A 23,875-nucleotide genomic window follows, 5' to 3' on the forward strand; every position below is an offset into this window, starting at 1 on the left:
TTATATTTAATTTTTTTAATTATTATGAAGGCGCTGAGGTCTGTTTGAGAAGAAGCAAGAGTACCCATTTGCAGCGGGGTTGAGGAGAAGCCAAATAGTTCAACTAGGATAATCAAAAACAAAAACTCAACCGCCTTATATTACAATATTCTATTACTCCCGATGGATACAACACAAAACCGTACAAGCCCAAGAGGGCAGTGCTGATTCGGAGCACTCTTCCTTCGGAGCAACTCCTACATCAGCTTCACAAGAAGCCTCGGCCAGGGTAGGACGTTTAACTGCCCTTAAAAACCAGCGCCTCTACATCCCACGTGGACCTATCGGCGCTCTTCACCGGTGTATAGTTAGGTTGCGTCACAGAGACGAATTGTGGGCAAGCGGCTTCGCCGGGTCCCCTCGCCTCGGATTCCCTGACTTTCTCCTCTCTACAGTTTCCAAGTCTGCAGACGGTGAGTGCTGGACGGGAGCGGTGGAGGTTTGAGGCTCTTTTGAGAGCGCCCCGTCTATCTTTAATGCTTGCAGCTGAGGCGGCGGGGGAGGGTCTTTGATGGTAAATTTCCTCCGTTGGGTGAAGGGAAGGTGGAATTGCTCGCTCTCGAGAAAAAGGCTCCAGCGCAGCAGTTAAGCCCTCCCTCCCACATATGACTCATTGAGGGGGCTGCACTCTGGTGTCCTTACAAAAGAGTACTTTGGCAGGTTACCTGTGGCTGTGTATCTTTGCTTGAAGACAAGATCTCATAACCTCTCTTCAGAATCAATATGCATAAGTTAAGGCGGCGGGGGTGGAGGGGGGAGTAAGAAAAGGAAAATGCTGAGTGATCCTTTGCTAAGTGTTGCAGATCTCAAATGTCTCCGTTCTGTTATTGCCTTACATCCAGTTGGCTAGCTGAGTTGTAAACCTGGCAAGCTGCCATAAATGCTGCAGATACTGGGATATTTACTTCTCTGGAGTTGCATAGGTCGAGGGTGCTAGTTTCTTCCAGGCGCCAGAAAATGCTGCAGGGTTGGTGCAATTTGTCCAAAACTCAATTTAAAATTTAGCTTAGTGGTGCTTCCTTGTCAAGCAGGCATGTTTACATTTATCAGGGTTGTAAATCCCCAGTTGGGGACAGGGATCCCCCAGTTTGGAGCCCCCCGTCAGTGTTATCAGAAAGTATGGGGGGTATTGAATGTCTGCTGGGCAATATTTCTCATGGAGACCGATTCCCATTGAGTATAATGGAGAATTGATCCATGAGTGTGGGGGGGGAGCTGTTTTTTGAGATAGAGGCTCCAAATTTCCAGCCTCTCCTCAAAACACCTCCCAAGTTTCAAAAAGATTGGACTAGGGGGTCCAATTCTATGAGCTCCAAAAGAAGGTGCCCCTATCCATTCTTTCCAAATAGAGGGAAGGCATTTAAAAGGTACACAGTCCCTTTAAATGTGATAGCCAGAACTCCCTTTGGAGTTCAATCCTGTTTGTCACAACCTTGCTCGTGGCTCCATCCCCAAAGTCCCCAGATATTTCTTGAGTCAGATCCGGCAACCCTTACATCTAAGCCATAGGTTGTGTTTTCCTCCCATATTCTCCAGGGAACTTGGGGCTGCAACACCCCCTCCCCCATTTTACCCCATCCTATGGTATAGGTTAGGCTAAGAGAAGGCATCTGGTCAGCTTGTAAGCTTCATGTCTGAGTAAGCATTTGACTGGTCATTAAAACACGAGACCCTGGGTGTTTTAATGTCTTTCTGAATAAGATATTCACCAAACAGACTTTGTATCTACTTGCAGTACATGTACATAGCTGTCTTTGGCTCCCTTTCTTGGTTTCATACTTGTATTGAGAACTTGTTACTTTTTTGTTATGTGGCGGTTTCAGCCTGGGTTCTAGTTTGTCACTCGAACACCTGCACTACAGTAGTTTTCTGAAAGGCTGCTTGAACTTTATTCTGTTTATAAGGTGCTAAGTCAGCCCTGACATGGCGAGAGGGCTGGCGTGGTTCAATGAGGCTGTGGGCTATCGCACCGTTGCACTTATTTCACATGCCAGCAGGGTCATGTTAAAGATCCTACAAGCTAGGCTTCAGCAGTATGTAGATCAGGAAGTACCTGAAGTTCAAGCTGGGTTTCGGAGAGGTACAGAAACTAGAGGTCAAATTGCCAACATTCGATGGATTATGGAGAAAGCACGGGAGTATCAGAAAAACGTCTATTTCTACTTCATTGACTATGCTAAAGCCTTTGATTGTGCGGATCACAACAAACTGTGGCAAGTCCTTAAAGAGATGGGAGTACCAGACCACTTCACATGTCTCCTGAGAAACCTGTATAAGGGTCAAGAAGCAACTGTCAGAATGGGATACGGAACAACTGATTGGTTTAGAATAGGGAAAGGAGTTCGACAAGGATGTATATTGTCACCCTGCTTATTTAATTTATATGCAGAGTACATCATATGGAATGCTGGCCTGGATGAAGCACAAGCTGGAATTAAGATTGCCGGGAAAAACATCAACAACCTCAGATATGCAGATGACACTCCTCTAATGGCAGAAAGTGAGGAGGACCTAAAGAATGTCTTGTTGAGGGTGAAAGAGAAGAGCACAAAAGTAGGCTTGAAACTCAACATCAAAAAAACTAAGATCATGGCATCTGGCCCCATCATACCTTGGCAAATAGAAGGGGAAGACATGGAAGTAGTGACAGACTTCACATTTCTGGGATCCAAGATCACTGCAGATGGTGACTGTAGCCATGAAATTAAAAGATATTTACTCCTTGGAAGGACAGCTATGGTGAACCTGGGCTTGAGGTTGGTAGAGACATCACCCTGCCAACAGAAGTCCATGTAGTCAAAGCGATGGTATTCCCAGTAGTAATGTATGGCTGTGAGAACTAGACTGTAAGGAAGGCCGAGCACAAGAGAATAGATGCTTTTGAGATGTGGTGCTGGAGACGACTCTTGAGAGTCCCTTGGACTGCAAGAAGATGAAATCAGTCAGTCCTAAGGGAAATCAAGACTGTTCCCTTGAAGGTCAGATGCTGAAGCTGAAGCTGAAATACTTTGACCACCAAATGAGAAGGGAGCACTTCCTGGAGAAGATCCTGATGCTAGGAAAGACAGAAGGCAAAAGAAGAAGGGGATGGCAAAAGATGAGATGGCTGGACAGTGTTACTGATGTAACAAACACGAATTTGGGCAGACTTCGGAGGATGGTGGAAGACAGGAGGGCCTCGCATGACTTTGTCCATGGTGTCGCAAAGAGTCGGACTTGACTTTGCGACTGAACAACAAAAAGTCAGCCTTGGTTATCTGGACTTTGGTCATGTTGCTAGTTTTGTCATTCATTGTCATTACTGAGCTAATTTGTAACTGCATGCATTCAGTGCCCCTGACTGATACTGTGTTCAGCAAGCCCTTTTTCCTAAAATGGCTACATTTGTTGTCTTATAAATTAATAAGTTAGAGAAACATTATTTCTGTGTGCAGAAGCCTCTGATGGTCCTTTTATTTCATGCACATTGATGTTAAATCTTAACACTATTAGGGTCCCTTGCAGATAAACCTAATACCATCAGTGGTTCCAAAAACCCTAGCACAAACTTCTATTGGAAATGGATGACTATAACAGTTTGACACATAAAGGAATGTCAAAGCTTGCTAAGAAGAAGAAACTTTTCACTTTTTTAAAAAAAGATATTATTAGTATGTCATTCTGATATCTTAGTCTCTAAGTGAGCTCTAATACCCTATTTAATCCTGGCTCCTATGAAAACTGGTGCCAGAATCAGCCTTGAAAACAGGAGATTGTTGTATTTTGTATCTCTTCTCTTCTGATTCTTCAAGAGAATTGCCACATTGTGGTGTTTCTGCATCTTCCTGTGCTGCTTGAAAATGGGTGTAAAGTAAAGATGGGTACGAGCTTGAGACTGGCAGAGGTTGTCCTTGAAAGGGCAGCTGCTGTGAGAGCCCTCTCAGCCCCACCCACCTCACAGGGTGTCTGTTGTCGGGGGAGAAGATATAGGAGATTGTAAGCCAATCTGAGTCTCTGATTCAGAGAGAAGGGCAGGGTATAAATCTGCAGTCTTTTTCTACCCTAAGCAGAGTTACATCCTTATGAATCCACTGAAGTTTTGTAGAATGTAGCGTGTATATTATCTTTTCATTGTGAGATCTCTGTGTTCAGTAGTGCTACGCTCTACAAACAGGTAGAACTCCAAATGTTGAAAGAAACTTTGCTGAAGCCCCTATGAGGTTTACTTTTACTTTTCACCTAATATTTCTGTGGGGGTATTTGTTTCTAACTAAAGGCCTGCTAGGAAGTAATCATGAAAGCTATCCCACAGTAAACATTGTAAAAATGGTGCATAATGGGGACCTTGCTGAATGGTCCCAACCATTCTGTTCACTTTTATCACAATTTATCTATTGGAATCTGCCTGGACTACCTCTTGTTTCTGCCCAGCAAAGATTAAACAAAATTCATTGCTTTCTGCTATTTTTAAGACCTGGGATGCCCTCAGGGGTCATCTGATCCCAGAGCTCTCCCATTACTCATCTATCTTCAGTCAGCCTGGCTTCCTTGTGGTAACTCTTCTGTGCTTTCTAAACCATGGAGATCTGCAGATTTGACTTGTCTTAAGGACATCTCTTCTGGTTCAGGTTTACTTCCCAAAACTACTCTGGAACATAAAATTGGTTGCCCCATCCCGTGGTACTTTTACCTCCAACTGAACCACGCCTTATCCAAATTAGATTTCCCAAAACTCTTTCACTCCATGCCTACTGATTTTGAATGTTTGTTAGACTCTTCATCTTCTAAAAACAAAGGCCTCATCTCTGCGATTTATGACATATTAATGTGTCTTGACAGCATTAAACCCTTGGGCCATCAAGCAGTTTGGCATCAAGACTGTAACATCTCACTCTCCCCTGAACAATGGTCTGATATATATTAATCATCCTTATTCTCTTCACTGGTGATCAGTACAAGACTGCAGTCATATAAAATACTCAGCCTCTGGTACCTCACTCCAGTTGTGCTTCCATCTCTAAAGCAAACTCTCCATTACACTGGAAGAAATGTGCGGAACTCAGCACCTAATGCTCATTGTGGATGGGAATGCCCATTGATAAGGAAATTCTGACTTGACATTCTCCAATTATTACACAGTATCACCTCTTATCAAATTCCTTCCAAACTAGCTCTAATATTTTTGAATATTTGGGATTCACAGCATGTTTCAAAAATATGCCACAAATTGATTACCAGTCTTCTGACAGCAGCTAAGGCCTCTGTTGCTTCTTGGAAAGCTCCAACTGCTCCCAGCAAAACTGCCTGGATCACAAAAGTCTGAGAACACTTCATAATGGGAAAAAAAATCACAGACCGCCTGCAATGTCTAGACTCATTTCCATCGCCTTCTCATTTTTCTGAAAAATGGTTTCCATTCGTAGACTACATCTCATCACAAGAAATTCCTCCTTACAATCCTTTATACATGTTGATGCTCTATTTTTAATATATTTCTCCTTCTTTTTACTCTTATTTCACACAAGAAATGTTGTGTTATGTCACAGGAGTGGAAGTAGTTCATCAGTTTGATCTTCTTGTTTAGTCATATATCATTTAATTTCACTTTAGATTAGTTTATTACTTATATACTGTTTTCTACATTTTATGCATATTTCCTTTATTACTGAATTGCTGTTTGTTTGATTTTTATCTTTTGCAAATTTTTAATAAACTTTTTGAAACTTTTAAAAAAAAGCTATACCACAGTTATTAACACTGTGTGCGCATACAGAACTGTGGTAATCTTCATCTATTTCATTGTATCCTTTTTTAGGAACTACTAGGATTTTCAGAATAAATTTAGGAGTGTGATAAATGACATGCTTATTAATATAACAGAAACAATTATGTCAGACTCACCTCCCACGTGAGAAGATTCACAAGTGTCTAGGATGCGGACAGTTTATAACTGAATTGTGTTTCAGTTGATCACTGACATAATTGGATGTACTGTGTACTTGAACTTGTTGAAAGAGGGGTTATTTTTGAAAGTATAGGCCAGGGGTGGCCAAACTTGCTTAACATAAGAACCACATAGAATAAATGACAGATGTTTGAGAGCCGCAAGACATAGAATCTATGATTCGATGTCTTGAACGTCAGATGTTGGAAGGAAGGAAGGAAGGAAGGAAGGAAGGAAGGAAGGAAGGAAGGAAGGAAGGAAGGAAGGAAGGAAGGAAGGAAGGAAGGAAGGAAGGAAGGAAGGAAGGAAGGAAGGAAAGAAAATAGATGGTGGAGGGAGGGGAGGTTGAGGTAGAAAGAAAGCAACTTTAAATACATTCTCCAAGCTGCTGGCTGGCTTGGCTTGGAGAAGTGATTTAAAGAGACAACTGCATTTTCCAAGTCAGCCAACAGGGTGGGGAGGGCTTCAAGAGCCACACAATGTGTATGAAAGAGCCACATGTGGCTCCCAAGCCACAGTTTGGCCACCCTTGATATAGTCTATAGATTTTATATGCTTTATAGTGTTAACCTAATCAGAAGTGTATTACTATACCATTGTTTCATAACATATGTGGGAATCATAGGTATTCCTTCTCTCCCTCCTGTATGTTTTTAATTGCTTGGAGCATTCACAAAGACATAAGACATTCAGCTTCTTTCAGATTTTCTTGGTTCTCCTTTCTTTTAGCAGGCAGTAGACAGGCTTCCCAGTGATAAATTGCCTGTGTCTCTTCGTGACAAGTTATCTTTTGTCCTCAATGATAATGGACTATATTTAGAAGCTAGCCTAACATTATGTTTCTTACCCACCTCTAGAAATAAATTGATGTCTTTTCTTTTTATCTTAAAGTTCTGTACATCAAGTTTTATTTGTGTAGTTTTCTTAACTTACAATTTCATTATTATTAATGTACTCCACGTTTTGAATCAAATCAGAATTTGGAAACAAACTGAGCTCTGCAACCTGTATGAATCTTGAAAATCAAGAACTTTTATGCTTGTTTGATGTGCATGGACTGGATCCTCTGCACTTGTGCTTTGGGGGTGGAACTTCATGCCATTCCTCAGTCCTTGTTTAAAACAATTTTATTTAGTAACATATGGTAACGATATCGATTTCTTGCATCGTTAATAACTTCTTTTTATCTATCCCATATATTACTTTCTAACCACCCCTCCCCCCCATTACTTTACCCCCGCTGGTGTTATTTACTTAAAATACTAACATTTAAAGGTACCCTTAACTAATAAAAACAAAGATTAATATTCTTCTTCCTTCTAAGACTTAATCATTATCAAAATTGTCCAATGTCCTTTTATTTTCCATTCTTTTTCTACATATCTTCTAAACTTTTTCCACTCCATCTTAAAAAACTTGTAAGTCATAGTCTCTTAAAATTCTTGTTAATTTGTCCATTTAACTCCATGTCATAACTTTTACAATCCAATCCTGTTTTTCTGGTATTTTTTCTTGCTTCCACAACTGCGCATACAGTGTCCTAGCAGCTGAAAGCAAGTACCAGATTATAGTTCTATCTTCTTTTGGAAATTTTCCATTTGTAATCCAAACAGAAAAGTCTCTGCAACTTTCTTAAATTCGTATCCCAAGATTCTAGAAATTTCTTGTTGAATCATCTGCCAATACTTTTTTGCTCTTTCACAAGTCCACCACATATGGTAGAAAGAACCTTCATGTTTTTTACATTTCCAACATCTATCTGGCATCTTATTGTTCATCTTTGCCAATTTTTTAGGAGTCATATACCATCTCTACATCATTTTAAAACAGTTCTCTTTAATACTATGACACATCGAAAGCTTTATAGAATTCTTTATAGAATTCTTCCACAAATATTCCCAAGTTTCCATCTGTATTTCTTTATTTACATTAATTGCCCACTTAATCATTTAAGATTTTACTACTTCATCTTCCCTAGAGCATTTTAGAAGTAATTTATATAATTTTGAAATTAATTTTTCATTGTCTCCAAGCAGAACTTTTTCCATTTCTGTTTGCTCTCTTCTTATTCCTTCAGTTTTAATATCATTTTCCACCAAGCTCTTTATTTGTTGCATTTGGAACCAATCATATTTATTATTCAACTCTTCAGCAGTTTTCAATTCTATTTTGCCACTTTGTATTTTTAATAGTTGATTGTATGACAACGACTTTTCTTCACCCATCTCAGCTGCTATTTTTATTACTTCTGCTGGCACTATCCATAATGGTTTTCTTTCATCCCCATACTTCTTATATTTCATCCAAGTATTTAGCTTTTTTCCCATAGTACATATAAGCGTGCCAGCCAAATTTATTTCCATGACCTTCCAACGCTAAAACTTTTTGTTTAACAGCGTCATCCATTCTTTTATCCACACTAGACAAACTGCTTCATGATATAATTTTAAATCTGGTAATTGGAATCCTCCTCTCTCTTTTGCATCTATTGCTTATGGTCTGACATGTAAAAACACCGACAATTTTGACCTCACCAAATTAAATTTCAACTATCAGATTTAAAAGAGTGAGGCTTGCTCTTTTCAATAAGCCTAATTTGGATGTCCTCAGAGCCTCTTGGGTTCAGATATTAATTTTAAAGTTTTTATGTTTTCCAAAATGGCGGTCGCGACTTTTTGCCTCACTTTAAAAATGTTTCCTTTCTCCTCTAGAGGCTTCTAAAATAGTTATTGTCAGTAATGTCCAATAGTATTTACCTTATAATCATCACCTCTGTCGGCTCCACCAATTTTTAATGTCCCAAACACTTTAAAAATTTTATTTAATTTTTAGCCTCCTAGCAATGGTCGCCGATATTTTTCTATGATATTATAGTCCTGGAGTAGGCTGGCTGCTTCAATGATTTCCCTTTTCCGTCCGATACTTCCTGCTTTGCTTGCCACCAAATCCCATTTTCGCTGGTAGAGAGATCTCGCGATGCTTGATGTATTTCCTGTGTTGGCTGACTTTCCTGCAAGTCTATGACGATGGGGCTTTTTCTCCAAAACCGCAAGTAGACAAAACAATAAATTCCTTTCCACTTTTTAGCACTGTTCTTTAAATTTACAAAGTCCAAATTTCACCCCTTCTCCCCTTCTTCTTCCAAGCTTTCTCGATTTCAATTTCCCACCTTCTGATTTTATTTTGTTTAACTTAATTAGTCCCGTAATGAAAGATAGCAATCTGTACCTTTTCTGTAGTTATCCAGATCAACACCGGTCTTGTATAGCTTTAGATGGTTAGCAGTGTCAAAGAAGATTAGGATCCTGTCGAGCTTATGTCAAATAAATGACTCTGGAAACTTCTGCAGATGATGAAAATGCAACTCATCTCCGGAGATCCCTCAAAGCCTCAAAGGAGCCCCCCCCCCCAGGACTCCCTTTTAGCCAAGGTAAATCTCCTCAAAGTTTCCTGTGCATATCTTGGACTGATCTCTGACTGAGAAAAGTAGGCAGCAGGCATTAGATTGTCTTCCACTACCCCGAACAGAAATTTCAGCCTGCTCCCCTTCTGAGAAGCACTTCAGCTCGGCATTTTGCAACCCCGGAAGTCCGCCATTCCTCAGTCTTTGGCCCCTAAAAGAGCTACCTGTGAAATGGATAACTGTAGACTGGAGATGGAATGAGGCAGATAGAATGTCCCCATTATCTGCCAGTGGAGGAAGTAGGCAGGCAAGCTGTTTGCTGCTAGAAGAGGGAGAGTAACAATATCATCTTATTCATCCTCTCACCGCAGCTTTTTATATTATGTGCAATTTTGTCCAGATTCCCTAGCATTGTCCTTTCTTTTAACATTCTGAGTTTTATTGAAGAACTGCATACAACTGATTAAATTATCAGATATAACCAGAAGAAACAGCCTACATTATATGTATATAACTTTATTTAAAGTAAATTATTACAACTCCTCTAGAACTATCTGAATCATTTATATCTCTACTTTTGATGAGTACTAAATGTTAACTGTTCTAGTCTTCAAAATCAACATGTTATATATAGTCCTATATTTTAAACTATGTTGTTCTCCCCCCCTTTGTTTCTCAAAACCATCATTAATTATGCTTTAAAACAAACAACAATAGTTAGTTTCCCAAGTTCTAAAATCCTTGAAGTTCTCTATCTTCTTATTTGATCTGATGATACAGTTGATTAACAGATAAGATATACATTAGAAACTTAGAAAACTGAGTAGGTCTAGCAGAATCCGTAACTGTGGACTGGAGGAGAAACTTCTGCCCCACCCATGCACCTACAATATGGAAACACATACTTGTCTGCAGCCTACACCTCCCAATTCTTTAAGGTACACCTGTTTCAAAACTAATAAGTATACAGCTTACTCTTTACAATAAAACATCTTCAAAATTTACATTACAACTAATTCTATTTCACCCTGCTTCTTCAGAAACATTAAGTTTATTAATTTTGGATGGAGTCAGTGGTGACTGAGTTTTCCTTTTTACAGCTCTAGTTTCCTCTTGCTCCAAAAAAGGCAAGCCCGGTGCCATTAGTAAAGCTGATCCAGAAGCATGGTCATATGCAAGATACTGAACCTGCTGATAATCCACAAACATTTTGCTAAACCTCAATTAGCAGTATTTTATACCAGCAGCCTGCAATTTAGATATGGTGGGTTTTAAGTCTCTTCAAATCTTGAACATTTCTGAGGGGAGATCCAGGGATGTAAATATTTTGCTTCCTTGAAAATCCAAGCCATTTTGCTGATGTGCTTCCATCAACATTTTCCTCCTAGTCCGATAATCAGCAAGCTCCACCGCTATATCTCTGCTGGAAAAGGTGACCTTGGAAGTGTTTGCTTTACCAACACAATAAGCTCTTAGAATAAGAGGTGTCACTCCTTCCTCTAGTTTTAATGAAGTGGCTAACAAAGACACCATAAAAATATAAAGATCAGTTGTTGCTTAAGCATTTGGTGAAAAACCATGAAATTTCAAGTTTTTATCTCTTATATGAGACTCCAAGATCATAATTCTTTCTCTAGAGCAGCCATCTTGAGAGGTAATTCCAAGCATTTTTCCAAAGGAGGCAACTTTCTTTATGGCTTCTTCTGCTTTTTGAGCTGTTTGCTTATGTTGAGTCTCCAGTTTGTCCATACATTGAACTAAGGGGGTTATCGTATCCATCATATCATGTTTTAGCTCTTGATGTTGATTCCCCAACACTTCTAGTAGAAGTGTTGTCATTAGGAGAGAGTCAGGAACAACAGGGGAATCACAGTGAGGATATATACAAAAACAAAATACATGGCTGTGATATAAATAGGCTACCAGACTTTTAATAATGTTTAAATATGTTTACATGCTTTTTAAATATAAAACTGCTTCAGACTTAATCAATGTATTTAACACAAAAGTTCACATTGACAACCATAAAATGCATAAAACTTTATCTCCAAACAATTTAGCTATTATGGGTGAAACCAAAACTTTAAACTGTAATAGCTAAATTATTTGGAGATAAAGTTTTGGTTTCACCGCTGGGTCCTTGAAATACATATTAGTTCATAAACAACCTGTATTAGAGTTTTGTTATTTATATTTTCAAGGTGGTTTCTTCATGAAGCCTTAGTGCTTGTATCCAATTTGCATGAAGAGTATTGTGGCCAGCAATGGAGTGGAAGGCTTTGCTATGCTTCTAGTAAAAGAAACTGGCTTACTCCCTTGTAATATACAGCACAAGTAGAAGAAATCGTAATACTGACAAAATCGTAATTACGATTATGTAATAATCGTAATACTGACGAAATGTGTCTATTATATTATTAACTAGTTATGTGTATGCTTATCAGTTAAACACTATGGACTCTCTTTAAAAGGATTCAAATGCATTTTATGGTTGTCAGTGTGAACATTGGTTAAGTCTGAAGCAGTTTTCTATTTAAAAAGCATGTAAACACATTTAAAATTATTAAAAAATCTGGTAGCCTATTTATATCACAGCCATGTATTTTGGTTTTTTTGTATATTAGGAGAGAGTCAGCAGTATTTGTATCTCCATGGCCCAAGGGAGCCGAGGAAGTGCTAGCTACTTCAGCCAAGGCAAAAAAACTCTGTTAAGGAAGGAGGTCCTGCGGCTTTCTTTTGTTCCCGATCACCCTTAGAGGTCTAGGCAGCATATTTTAAGGCTAGTTTGTTTTAAAATAATGTATTGCAAATAATGGCTTCTGGTAAGCTGGGAATCAAAGCCGTGCCCCCTCTAGCCTTGTCTTTGAAAGGATCATGGGGCTTCTGAAGCGACAGAAGATGATGTGCTTACAGAATGTAGGGCTCAAGACTATAACTCTACTATTTAACCACTTTATATCCCATCCTTGTAAATACTAAGTTTCTGGTAATCATTAGAAGGCGGTGTAGGCACTGAAGGTTTGCTCCCTGTTCTAGAAAAAGTAAAGCTCTTCTTTCAGAAATTTCAGCATATGTTTACTTTCAAATTTATTTTCACTTGCATTGGAAGGTCAGTCTGCTGAATTTTATGTTCATTATTAAAGTTCACTTTTGTCTATGCTTTTACAGAGTTACAGAATACATGCCACAATTCTAAAAGAATATTTTCTTTGCTCTTTCATATCTTAATCCAAAGGTCTGTTTGATTCTGAATGCAGAATTTTATGTTTTCTACTAATTTGGAGAAGCTGACAAAATTTACATTTTGTGATGGGGGGGGGTCACTTTTAGGCTCAATGTGAGTTCATGTAATCTGTTGTGAAATCTAATAGGAAGTGTTCAGGCAAATGTTGTTTTATGTGTATAATTTATGTATTTCTTCTACCATTTGAAGAATTCTCCCCAAGAAACTTTTGTTTGCAATCTTGTGCATGTTTGTATGAACTTAAATCTCTTTAATTTTGTGGTAGCACTCTTCATGCACACATATCTAAGACCATAGCATTTGTTATGAGTTTTGTCCTCCTGATGTCTACAATCAATCTGGATAGTTCTATTGTTTATTTCTGATAACTGAAATACTGAATACTGAAAGAGTATTTCAAGCTTTTGTATTAGTCAAATGAGTGTTAAATTTAATATGTATCATATTTCTAGGTAAACATTGACTGGCAGATTGTACTTGTTCCAAAGCATATAGGGAGCTTTTAATTTTCTTCAACTCTTTGAAGCTAGATATAGAAGCTAGATATAGATATATAGTTGCCCTTAGACAGACACAGCTAGACTGTCTGTCAGTCTGTCTATCAGTTAAAACGTCAAGCTGTAACTGACTTATGGCAACCCAATAGGGTTTTCAAGGCAAGAGACATCCAGAAGTGTTTTGTTATTGCCTGCCTCTGCATAGAAACCCTGATATATTCCTCGGTGCCATCCACCCGAATACTAACCAGGGCTGACTTTGCTTAGCTTCCAAGATCTGATGATATCAGGCTATCCTGAGTTGTTCAAGTTCAGGTAACTGTCTAGTAGGCTCAGCTTTCTTCCTTCCTCTTTGGGTATCAAAGGCTTGCTGTAATGGAAGAAATGGGGCAGAAGGTGCAAGCGTGCTAGTACTATAGAGGAGGGAAGCAGAGAGTAGACAGCTTCCTCTAAATATGGATTTGAAAGGCTACCAAACGTATACAAGAAATTGCAAGGATGTTTTGAATTTAATTATTCAAATAATGAGCTTTTATTTTCTCATATTTTTAACTGTGCAAGATTTTAAAAATCTGACAAGTTTTTTCTTTTCATCTGCAGCTAGAAGTCTCCTACGTGTGCCTTGAACTACCATGACATCATGGCAAGATTTCGGAGGAGAACGTGCATCATATTATTGCTTTTTATTTTATTTATTTGCTCCATAATGATGGCTTTAAAAACTCTGAGACCTGAAAGAGCTGGATTTGGCAATCCATTTGGTCTTGGCCTTTTACCAGATGTTCAACAACAAACCACACATGTTAAAAAAAAGTTCCATGTGCAGAACAGAGCCAAGGAAGATAGCATCTTGCACACCAAAAATTTGCACAGTTTAACAAAGAATTTGAAAACTCCTATGGTTCCAATAGGAAAACTCAAACAGAACCTTCCTTCTCCTAATTATGATTTCCATGTGTTTTACTATAGTTGGTTTGGAAATCCACAGTTTGATGGAAAATATATTCACTGGAATCATCCATTGCTGACACACTGGGATCCCAAAATTGCAAGTGGTTATCCAAAAGGAAGACACAGTCCTCCAGAAGATATTGGATCAAGCTTTTATCCAGAACTTGGGCCTTATAGCTCCAAAGACCCTTCAGTCATAGAATCTCACATGAAACAGATAAGCTCAGCTTCTGTTGGTAAACAGGCATTTTGTTTTATTACTAGAATAACATTAATGTATTAGATTTCAGACATTTCATAGAGCCCAGGGACAGGAGTTTTGTGGTATTGACATCAGTGGAGTGAGGTGGACACAGAAAGGAAGTAGTTGAAGCTAAGGTTAGAACACTTGAAGAGATTGTGAGGATCCAGGGGAAATGAAGGAGATGGTGGGAGACCCGGAGGACGCGAAGGACTGGATTTTAATGTTACAATTTACTTGCCAGAACTGTCATATCACTAATCATGCTTTAAGTTGGATGCTGCAGAAAACACAGAGGGATGATTGGCTTATTTATTCCCAACTCTGGTAACTAGGTAAATACCTGACATTGTGATGCCCGGGCAAAAAAGGCCACCTATAAGAATGAGACATGTCCTGAAGCAAACAGTACATTAAGCCAAGTGTGGCCAACGGTAGCTCTCCAGATGTTTTTTGCCTACAGCTCCCATCAGCCCCAGCCATTGGCCATGCTGGCTGGGGCTGATGGGAGTTGTAGGCAAAAAACATCTGGAGAGCTACCATTGGCTACCCCTGCATTAAGCAATGGTGTAGAAGCAGGGATGTCAAAATAATCTATTACGAGGGCTGGATCTGACATAACTGAGATTTTGTCAGGCTGGGCCATGTGTGTCATAAAATGTAATGCCAGGTAGTGGAGATACAAACTTTATAAAGGACACAGACAAACACAAAGACTTAAAAAAACCCCACTAAGATAAAACATGCTTAAAGTATTAATGCTCTTGCAGTATTGTGGTCAGTATCAAAGAAAGTTCTCCCTCCCCCCACCCAAGAGAAGAGCCTCAGCCAATGGAGAAAATAAAGGCTTTGCTCTGTAGCTCCTGTGCAATTGAGAAATCCTGGCAAAGCAAGCTATGGCACAGAAAGAAGCAAGAGAGAGGGAGAAGGAAGCAGACTTGCTCGCAGGCCTGATGGGAGCCCCCCAGAGGCCTGATCCAGCCCCCGGCCGCATGTTTGACACCCCTGATGCATCTGTTTGCAGGCTTGTTTCCAGAAGCCAATAAAACTAGCCCAATACACTTTTGAACACTTTTGCAGTGCTGAAACAGAAATTGCTTTTTAGCTGAGTAGGCACTTAATTATTAGCTTATTATTGATTAAATATGTGTTTTGTCCATTAGGAGTATTGGCTGTTTCTTGGTATCCACCTGGTATGAATGATGAGAATGGAGAACCTACTGATGGCCTGGTGCTTACTATTTTGGATATTGCACACAAGTACAGACTAAAGGTATGGTATTTGAACTTAGACAGTGGGGGGACTATAAACAATATTTCTTTTGCAGTTTAATTATGATATGTAGATTTTAGTTTATGTACAGTTTTATTTCATCTAAAGGTTTCTCTTGATATTTTGGCTCTTATAGACCTTAAAGATCCATAAGACTCTGCACAAAGGGGAACAATGGTTCATCCATACAGGCCATATAATTGTTCTCAAGCGACACAGCTGCGCATAGCAAGAATGAGCAATAGTCATTTCTAAGATATATAAAAGTAAAGGTAGTCCCCTGTGCAAGCCCCAAATTGTTACCAACCCATGGGGGGACATCACAACATGAAGTTTTTTGGCAAACTTTTAACAAGGTGGTTTTCCATTGCTTTCCCCAGTCATCTACACTTCACCCCCAGTAAGCTGGGTACTAATTTTATCGATCACAGAAGGATGGAAAGCTGAATCAATCCTGATCCAGCTTCCGCTGGGATCAAACTCAGGTCATGAGCAGAGCTTGTACTGCAGAACTGCAGCTACTGCAGCTTACCGCTCTGCACCACAGGGCTCCTCTCTAAGATATAAGCTGACCGTTAACACATCTGTAGTGGGGCTGTTTTAAATTCACAAGATTAGCATCCAGCACTGAACCACCACATGCCACGCTCACAGTCACAGAATCTTTATTGGCATAACAACAACAGTATCAAAAGGAAGCAGGAAAAAAGGTGGTTAATTAAACATTCTAAACAGACTTCTCTTTTAAGCACAGTGAAGGAAGTTTGCCACCACTTCAATGGTTTCAGTCTTATTTGAGGCTAGTAAGCTTACTATCTTGCTTTCATCAGATTTACCCTCCAGGGATTGCAATATAGGATCCAGATAAGATGCACGTAAATCACAGTACAGGATCCTGTAAATCTACAGGATAAAAGTACATGCTCTGTTCCTTCAGAATTCAGGACATGCCAAGTTCAAACAGTGAAGACAGATAATGAGGTACTGTTAGTCTCACACAACTCTAGAACTTTTTTCTTCAAAACTTTCTGGAAATACTGTTAAAACTTTCCTTTTCAGGCTGCCATTCAACAGTTACAGCTAAGTAGATGAGAAGTAATTTTAATTTAATTTAGCTTTTTTGTGTTTGTTTATTTGTTTTATGAACTCTGTGAGCTTTTGCAAGGCTTTGGGAAGAGGGGGAGTAGAAACTGAACTGAGTAGATATAATTTACAGTAAAATAAAATATATGAACCCTGTTAAAGTAGCTATAAATTGCTAAAAATAACTTAGTCTTTGTAGCCTTGGCAACCTGTTTCCTGAATTTACATAGGAAAAACAGCCTTAAAATCTCTGACATTTTCTCAAGCTTCTGTGGACCCTCCATCAAGGGAGTTCCAAAATGCAGAAGCTGTCTTCTGGGAAACATGTCTTCATAACTTATATTTGATACACAGATAACTATCATAAGGCTTTCTTTAAGGCACAATAGAGATTGTAGCACAAGAGGAAGAACCAGTTACCTTATCACTTTTCCTGGTGTTCATCTTCCCCAGTTGTTATAATATATTTCAGGATTCAGCAGTTCACTAAGGTCCTGAGAAGAGCCCGGTTGTTAAACTGATAATTTTATATTTCCTTTTGCAGAGGCTAATATGTGTAAAAAGGATAAGAGGTATTCCGAAGGAAATATTTTCATTTCAGGATGGAAGAAAAAAATCTGACAATATTCTAGATTTATTGCAAAGGAACTGTTAAATCATCCTTTCAAACAACTACTTGGTGATCATTCCCTTCCTCATTTGTCCATGCTATACTTCTCTCACCCTGCCTGGCTTTAAAAGGGCTAGTAAGGTGGTAGACAGAATGAAGATGAGCAGCCATAGCATTGCGTTCTGACTAGTTGATGCAGTAGATACGTCACTGGGGGGGGGGAAGAGTGGCACAGTAAAGGGGGTAGTCACTACAGCAGCACTGGTAGGTAGAGAACAGAAAGCTTTTGGTTGAAGACTTAAGGAATGAGATGGGAATTCAGAAGTTAGCATCACCATCGTTAGGCATTCTTTGTTTTTAAATATGCAACGAAAGCTATAATAGCTGTTTGTACTAAGCCAAACTTTGCATATTCCCACTTGGATTTCCACTTGCATTGTCCAACCAGTTTTGGGGCACTATAGTATAGGAAAGTGTTAGGCATTGCACAAAAGCTTGTACAAGCAGAACAGCACTAATTAGGTCTATGTTTCAGATTGCACATTGCTGGATCCAAGCTACTGTTACTAAATCATTGATCATGTACATGTATTAGTCATGTGTAGCACATAAGTGGCCAAAAGAAGGGAAACAAAATCTTCTCTCTTAAAAGCTTCTCTGCATGATCACTGCCTTCTGTATTGCCATAGAAGAACAGACAGTTGGCTCAGTAAAAATGTAGTTCTCTTTTGAACCAGGTGACATTTAATTCTTGTTTTATGTTAACATTAGTTTACCTTTTTATTTTAAATTACAGAAATTATAATGACTTTATCTTTTACTTCTGCCATCAGCTGAGTGCAGGGCATTCCTCCAGAAAAAGAATTTCTGCATGAAAAGCTTCTTTACACCAGAGGAATGTTCCATGTGTAGCTGAGTGGATTATTGCTCTGGATTATTAGGTTATTATACTTAGAGGTATAAACTTAACTTGCAGCTGTATTAATTAAAATTTGTTTCTATGGTACTTTCTACATGCTGTTACTATTAATCATATTAATTTGCATTTTGCCTTTGCATATTGTTGTTATGTGGAGGAGTTTGTTACTTTTGCTTTTTACATTTTCTTCTTGTTGTGTAATCAATTATAATAGAATATTCTGTCAGAATTTCACATGGATAGTTTTTCATCCGTATTGTATATTCACTTTACTTTGTCTCGCACCTTCATGTAGCTATTTACTATGGATTAATTACTTCTTTTGCAAGTATGTCAAGCATAATTCTCCAATTGTAAGACTTACTTGGTAGGTTTTTATCTTACTGTGCACTGTAGATCTTTTTAGCTAATGAAACAGCAGCTGAAACAAATACAGTTCTGAGTGTTTGTGCAGACTTTGCTTTTTACCCTTGAATTCATGGTTCCCTTATATACCTTTGGGCATCCTAGCATCCACCAGTACTTCCCCTAGCACTCACTAAGATTTTTCAGAAAGTGGGAGGGGCCTTTGTAAGGCAGGGCTTGTTATTGGCCTCATTATTCAAATGAAGTGGCTGTAGGAGCAGCAGCTGTTGGAGGATCAGGAGGACCAGTAAGCATCCATGCTTGTGATTACATTCCTCCTTTAGGCTTTTCCTGGCTTCCCTTTGTTTCTTTATATTTCCCTTCCGTAATTATTTTGTAAAGTGAGGAGGGGAAGGTATTGTGTTCTGCTGTACCTCCTGTAGAAGCCATTTAGGGATGGCACTCAAAATGCCAAATATTCTCACAGGGTCAAAAAGATAGGATACCTTCTGTTCTAATTTCATAATGTTAAGGGGAAAAGGCTTCTGTGACTGTTTTACCAAGGGAATGGAAAATTTATTCTGCTGATTAAGATCTAGGGTTGCCTGGTTGTTGCTGCTAACCGCCAGGGGATTCAACAGGGCAGGGCCTTGGAAACAGCTTCAAAATATTGTATATATCTACATTATAGGATTTTTTCCAATGTTCCCCAGCAACCTGTTTTTCGTGAGTGCCAAATAATGCTTTTGCCGTATACTTTTCCTTATAGTCAGGTAGATCCTCTGCTGAAAACAAAACTAGGAAACTTGCTATATAGCCTTTGTTCTGCCTAATAAGTCTGTTTCTGGCCAGTCTCTTAGAACTGGTGGAGTACAAATTAAACATATTCTACCCCTTCCCCCAAAAAAGTGTTTATTACAGAGTTTATCTTTAAGCTAAAGTGTCATTTTGGTTGGGCCACAAATTTCATTTTACCACAATCCAGCCCTCTGTTCTTAAGATATTTGCTTTTGGGATGATCACTGCCATTGCATTTCTGGGTAATATTTAGTGTTTTGGATTTGCATTATTACACTTTGCATAGGAGACAGGAACATATTAGTTTCCCCCAAACAATTGTTATTTGTAGCTGAACTAAGGAATAGTATAGCATGGCTTTGTACACCACTAAAGGACAATATCAGGGTTTCATATTTCTCTGAGAAGAAAGCAGCTTTTCAATAGGAGCTGATTTGGGAGATATTACAACATTTTTCTATGACTTGTGCATGTGGAGGCAGGTAAAAGGTACACATGTAGTATAAGGCAGAAAGTAAGATGTGGAAGGAAAAAAATCTGTTTAAAGTGGAACTTCCAAAATTATTTTTACCTACAACCATAATGTTGAGTTAGTTAATTAGTTAGTATAATTCCCTAAAAGCTTTTAAAAGTACCCTGCTTAATTAGGAAGCAAGTTTTAACCTATGATGTTATTTTTACTAAACTACTTATTGTAGATGGAAAGTGCCATTTTAGAAAAAGCCTTTACATTTTACAGAGGAAGGAACACATCTTCTGGCTATGACATTCTAGTGCATTGTCTAAAAAGAAATATGCTTTTTCTTCTGAATTATTATATTTACTAATATATAAATTAATTTAGAACTCATCCTATTAATCAGCTAGAATGCAAATGATTGACTATAATCCCTTAAGTTTTTACCTCTTCCTTATTTCCCTTCCTACTTACTTTGTGAGTTAGAAACTGTAGTGTAAGGTGTTATATTATTAAACAATGGGTGCTGATTATTATTAAATGGAACATTTTAGAATTTGGGGACTGTCTTAGCAACAGAAGATAGTTTTGGTAGCAACCAAAGATTTTCCCCAGAGTGTTAATTAGGGTTACCAACAGGTCTGTGGAAAGTGTCTTATCTCTTTTAATAGAGGCTTTGATGTGTAGATATGAGAAGCTGGAGCTTTTCATAGCATGGAGTTAAGTAGCATCACCTGGCAAATAACATCCAATTAAGTTTTTATCAAAGGAACTATTTTTTTCCTCCAGGCATATTGGCAATCCCAGTGTTAATGTAGTGTAATGGTTTACAGAAGATAGACATAATGACTTAAGAAAGGCAAAGGATAGTGGTTTTTCATCAGTATACTCTCCAGCTACATATTTCCTTGTCATTTGTTTGCCACATTGTAGTAGATAGGAGTAATGCGCCCATGCTTACATTTGCAGTTGCATACACAGTTAAAACTTGAAATGTTGAGGTATACCTAATCAAGCCACAAAAACCATCCACAGAAAGAGATCTGAAACAAACTCTTGCTGCGTTGGTTTTACACTGGAAGGAATTCCCATGGTTACTATACAGTAGCACCCCCTTCCCAGTAGCTGTAAGCTCCTACTTGGTTATTTAGTGCTGTTGCATTCCTTGCTTATTTTTGTTAATCAAAAGAGAAAAAATAGGTTGTACTGACCTCAGCTTATGTGCCACGATGTTGGTAGTGCTGGTTACTTTTAAAACTACCCGTCCAAAATTTTTACTTTGCAGATCACTTTCCATATTGAGCCTTACAAAAACAGAGATGATCGCAGTATGTACAACAATGTCAAGTACATCATAGACAAGTAAGCAGTTTCTGACAAAACATTTCAACATGTCTCATGGTCTTTATGCTGTTATCAGTTAAGCTTGCAACTCAGCTACATTTCCTATTGATGTAGTCTCATGGATTTGCATCAGTTTAGTTTTAGGAGATTTGATAAGTCTGCTAATTATCTGATGCTAAAGATGAAATCGTGTTTGAGTTGAATATAACTTGGGATTTTGAATATTAGCATATGCAAAAAAAAGCTATTGAGTATATCAGTTTGGGTTTTTTGTTTTTAAGATATCATAAAACTATTGCTTACTATGATTTTTTGTCTGTTTGTTTTATAGATATGGAGATCATCCAGGTTTTTATAGACATAAAGCTAGTACAGGTAGAACCTATCCTATGTTTTATGTTTATGATTCTTACATCACAATCCCTGAAATGTGGGCAAATCTGCTCACGGTATCAGGATCCAAGAGTATACGCAATACACCATATGATAGTATATTCATTGCCCTTCTTGTAGAAGAAAAACTTAAGCATGAAATCCTCAGAAGTGGCTTTGATGGAATTTATACATACTTTGCAACGAATGGCTTTTCTTATGGCTCAAGTCATCATAACTGGCCCAGTCTGAAAGCCTTTTGTGATAAGAACAATTTAATGTTTATTCCAAGTGTGGGTCCAGGTTATATAGATACCAGCATCCGACCATGGAACGACCACAACACCCGGAACCGTATCAATGGGAAATACTATGAGACCGCATTCAGTGCAGCACTTCTAGTACGACCTGAAATAATTTCCATCACCTCTTTTAATGAATGGCATGAAGGAACTCAGATTGAAAAAGCCATTCCAAAGAAGACTGGAAAGACCTTTTATCTAGACTATCAACCACATAAACCAAATATTTACTTGGAGCTCACTCGCAAGTGGTCTGAAAAATACAGCCAGGAAAAAGAACAGTGGCTTACGTGAAGTACTACTGTGTTTGTTTCTTAATGGATTCACTTTCATAAGGAACCTTTCACACTGTCACATACCTTATAAAAGTTTTAACTTGTCCACTATCCTGTTTCTTTATTAGAGATTTTTTTTTATTTTAAGGAGTAAAGGTAACAATGCCAAGCAATATTAGCTCCTTGTATTCTTACACAGCATATTGAAAATAAATTTGAAGTGCTGAATACTATATTCATATTCTGTATAGTAGGAGTTCTCTGTCTAGAATATTTTATTGTTAATTCAAGGAGAGTGATGTGGAACTTGGGCTTTCATCCAAACAACTACGTAGGTCTGAAAGCAACTGGGGTTCAGAATTTCCCCATTTCTGTGGGGGAAAAACTAAAAAAACTGCATGCCCCGAAAAGCTTCTTCCAAAAAGTAAGTAGACTTTCAGAACAGCCACTCCTGGTGTAGTATGTGAGCTGGAATCAAAGGAAAACCAATTATTGTGCATATGAGGCCTTCAGTGCTTTAGGTCAGGGCCTTGGAACAACTGTGATCAACTGTCTACATCCATCATTTCTTAAAGATCAATGTATATGTGGTGCATGAAACAGTGTTTGGTAAACTGCAGACTCTCTTTAAGACTTCCTGTTCAAACATAATTGAAACGACTGGAAACTGTACAAGGCCAGTCTTTTTTCTGCCCAAAGTACATATATTTTGTATTCTTCCTAGAAGCTGAAACGTTTTTCTTTATATTTGCTTTATCTTATGGTAGAAAAGATGAGTGATGTGAAATTGTTAGTCATACTTGTTAATACTTTGCTATGAATGAAGTAAGAAATTTTTAGTATTCTGATAAAATGTTCACCTCACCCCCAACTTGTTATATAAGCAATATTATTGTGAGCATGAATGGAGCTTTGGGACTGAATGAAATTATCACAAAATGGGAAAGAGTAATATCTCTAAAGATAAAAATAATCTTCACAACAGAAAAATTGCTTTGCATTTTTTAAAAGAATGCTTAATAAGATTTCACTTTCTTTTAGAAAAATATTTTTTTGTAACAATGTGAATTGTCAGTCATGACAGAACCATAGAGGTTTTTTTTAAAAAAAAAATTTAGAAGCATCCTTCCTCCTGTTCATTCTCATATGAACAGAAAATGCTAAATGGTGGGAGTGGAATATGCATGTGTATGAGACAGAAGCAGCCTGCTGATAAAAGTCAAAGAAATGTTAATATGATTGTGTGTGCTCAAAGTACAGTCTCCTCTCACAGGGCTCAGAGTGTGTTGAGAGTGGCTTATATGAAAGCACTTCATGTTCAGATCTTACTTGTTCATTGTATTTCTTCAGTGTATATTCTGTTTTATGTCAAAAGCTTTCAATCTGGTTTATGCTAAAATAGCCTTTAAAAACTCCAGTTAATTGGCAACAAAATCATTCTTCATGTGATGTTCTTAAGACTTTTCCCTAACATATGCATTTTTCTCATAGAGGAGACTTTTATATAGTGTTCCATTCAAATATGCTGTCCATCATGTCCATTTTGAAATGTAAGAGAACTGTACCACCAGTATATCTGTGCTTTGAATCCTTCCTCAGTAATAGGTAGCAAGACATTGTGGTCACAGTGCGTGCCTTATGAGGTTTGAAACTAAAAGTGCCTCTCTTCTGTGCTCCACTGGCATTTGTCCAAATCTGATACAGCAGATCCTTAAGACTGAAGTGGTGTATATTCTGTGTGCTAGCTTTTGAAGTTTTGAGAAATATACTCTACTACATAGGTTAAAAGAAAATTTTGG

At 38.2% G+C, this 23,875-nt stretch overlaps 1 protein-coding gene across 1 annotated transcript; it reads left to right on the forward strand.

Annotated features, from left to right (window-relative positions):
• Positions 1 to 372: 372 nt before the first annotated feature.
• On the forward strand, positions 373 to 23,033 carry MANEA (mannosidase endo-alpha). Its single transcript, XM_060237308.1, has 5 exons — positions 373 to 452; positions 13,707 to 14,293; positions 15,462 to 15,571; positions 21,069 to 21,145; positions 21,459 to 23,033. The coding sequence occupies exons 2-5, from the start codon at positions 13,747 to 13,749 to the stop codon at positions 22,093 to 22,095; spliced, it is 1,371 nt and encodes a 456-aa protein (XP_060093291.1). The 5' UTR covers positions 373 to 452; positions 13,707 to 13,746; the 3' UTR covers positions 22,096 to 23,033.
• The last annotated feature ends 842 nt before the right edge of the window (positions 23,034 to 23,875 follow it).

Source organism: Heteronotia binoei, chromosome 1 (assembly GCF_032191835.1).
Source record: "Heteronotia binoei isolate CCM8104 ecotype False Entrance Well chromosome 1, APGP_CSIRO_Hbin_v1, whole genome shotgun sequence".
Classification (NCBI taxonomy): domain Eukaryota; kingdom Metazoa; phylum Chordata; class Lepidosauria; order Squamata; family Gekkonidae; genus Heteronotia; species Heteronotia binoei.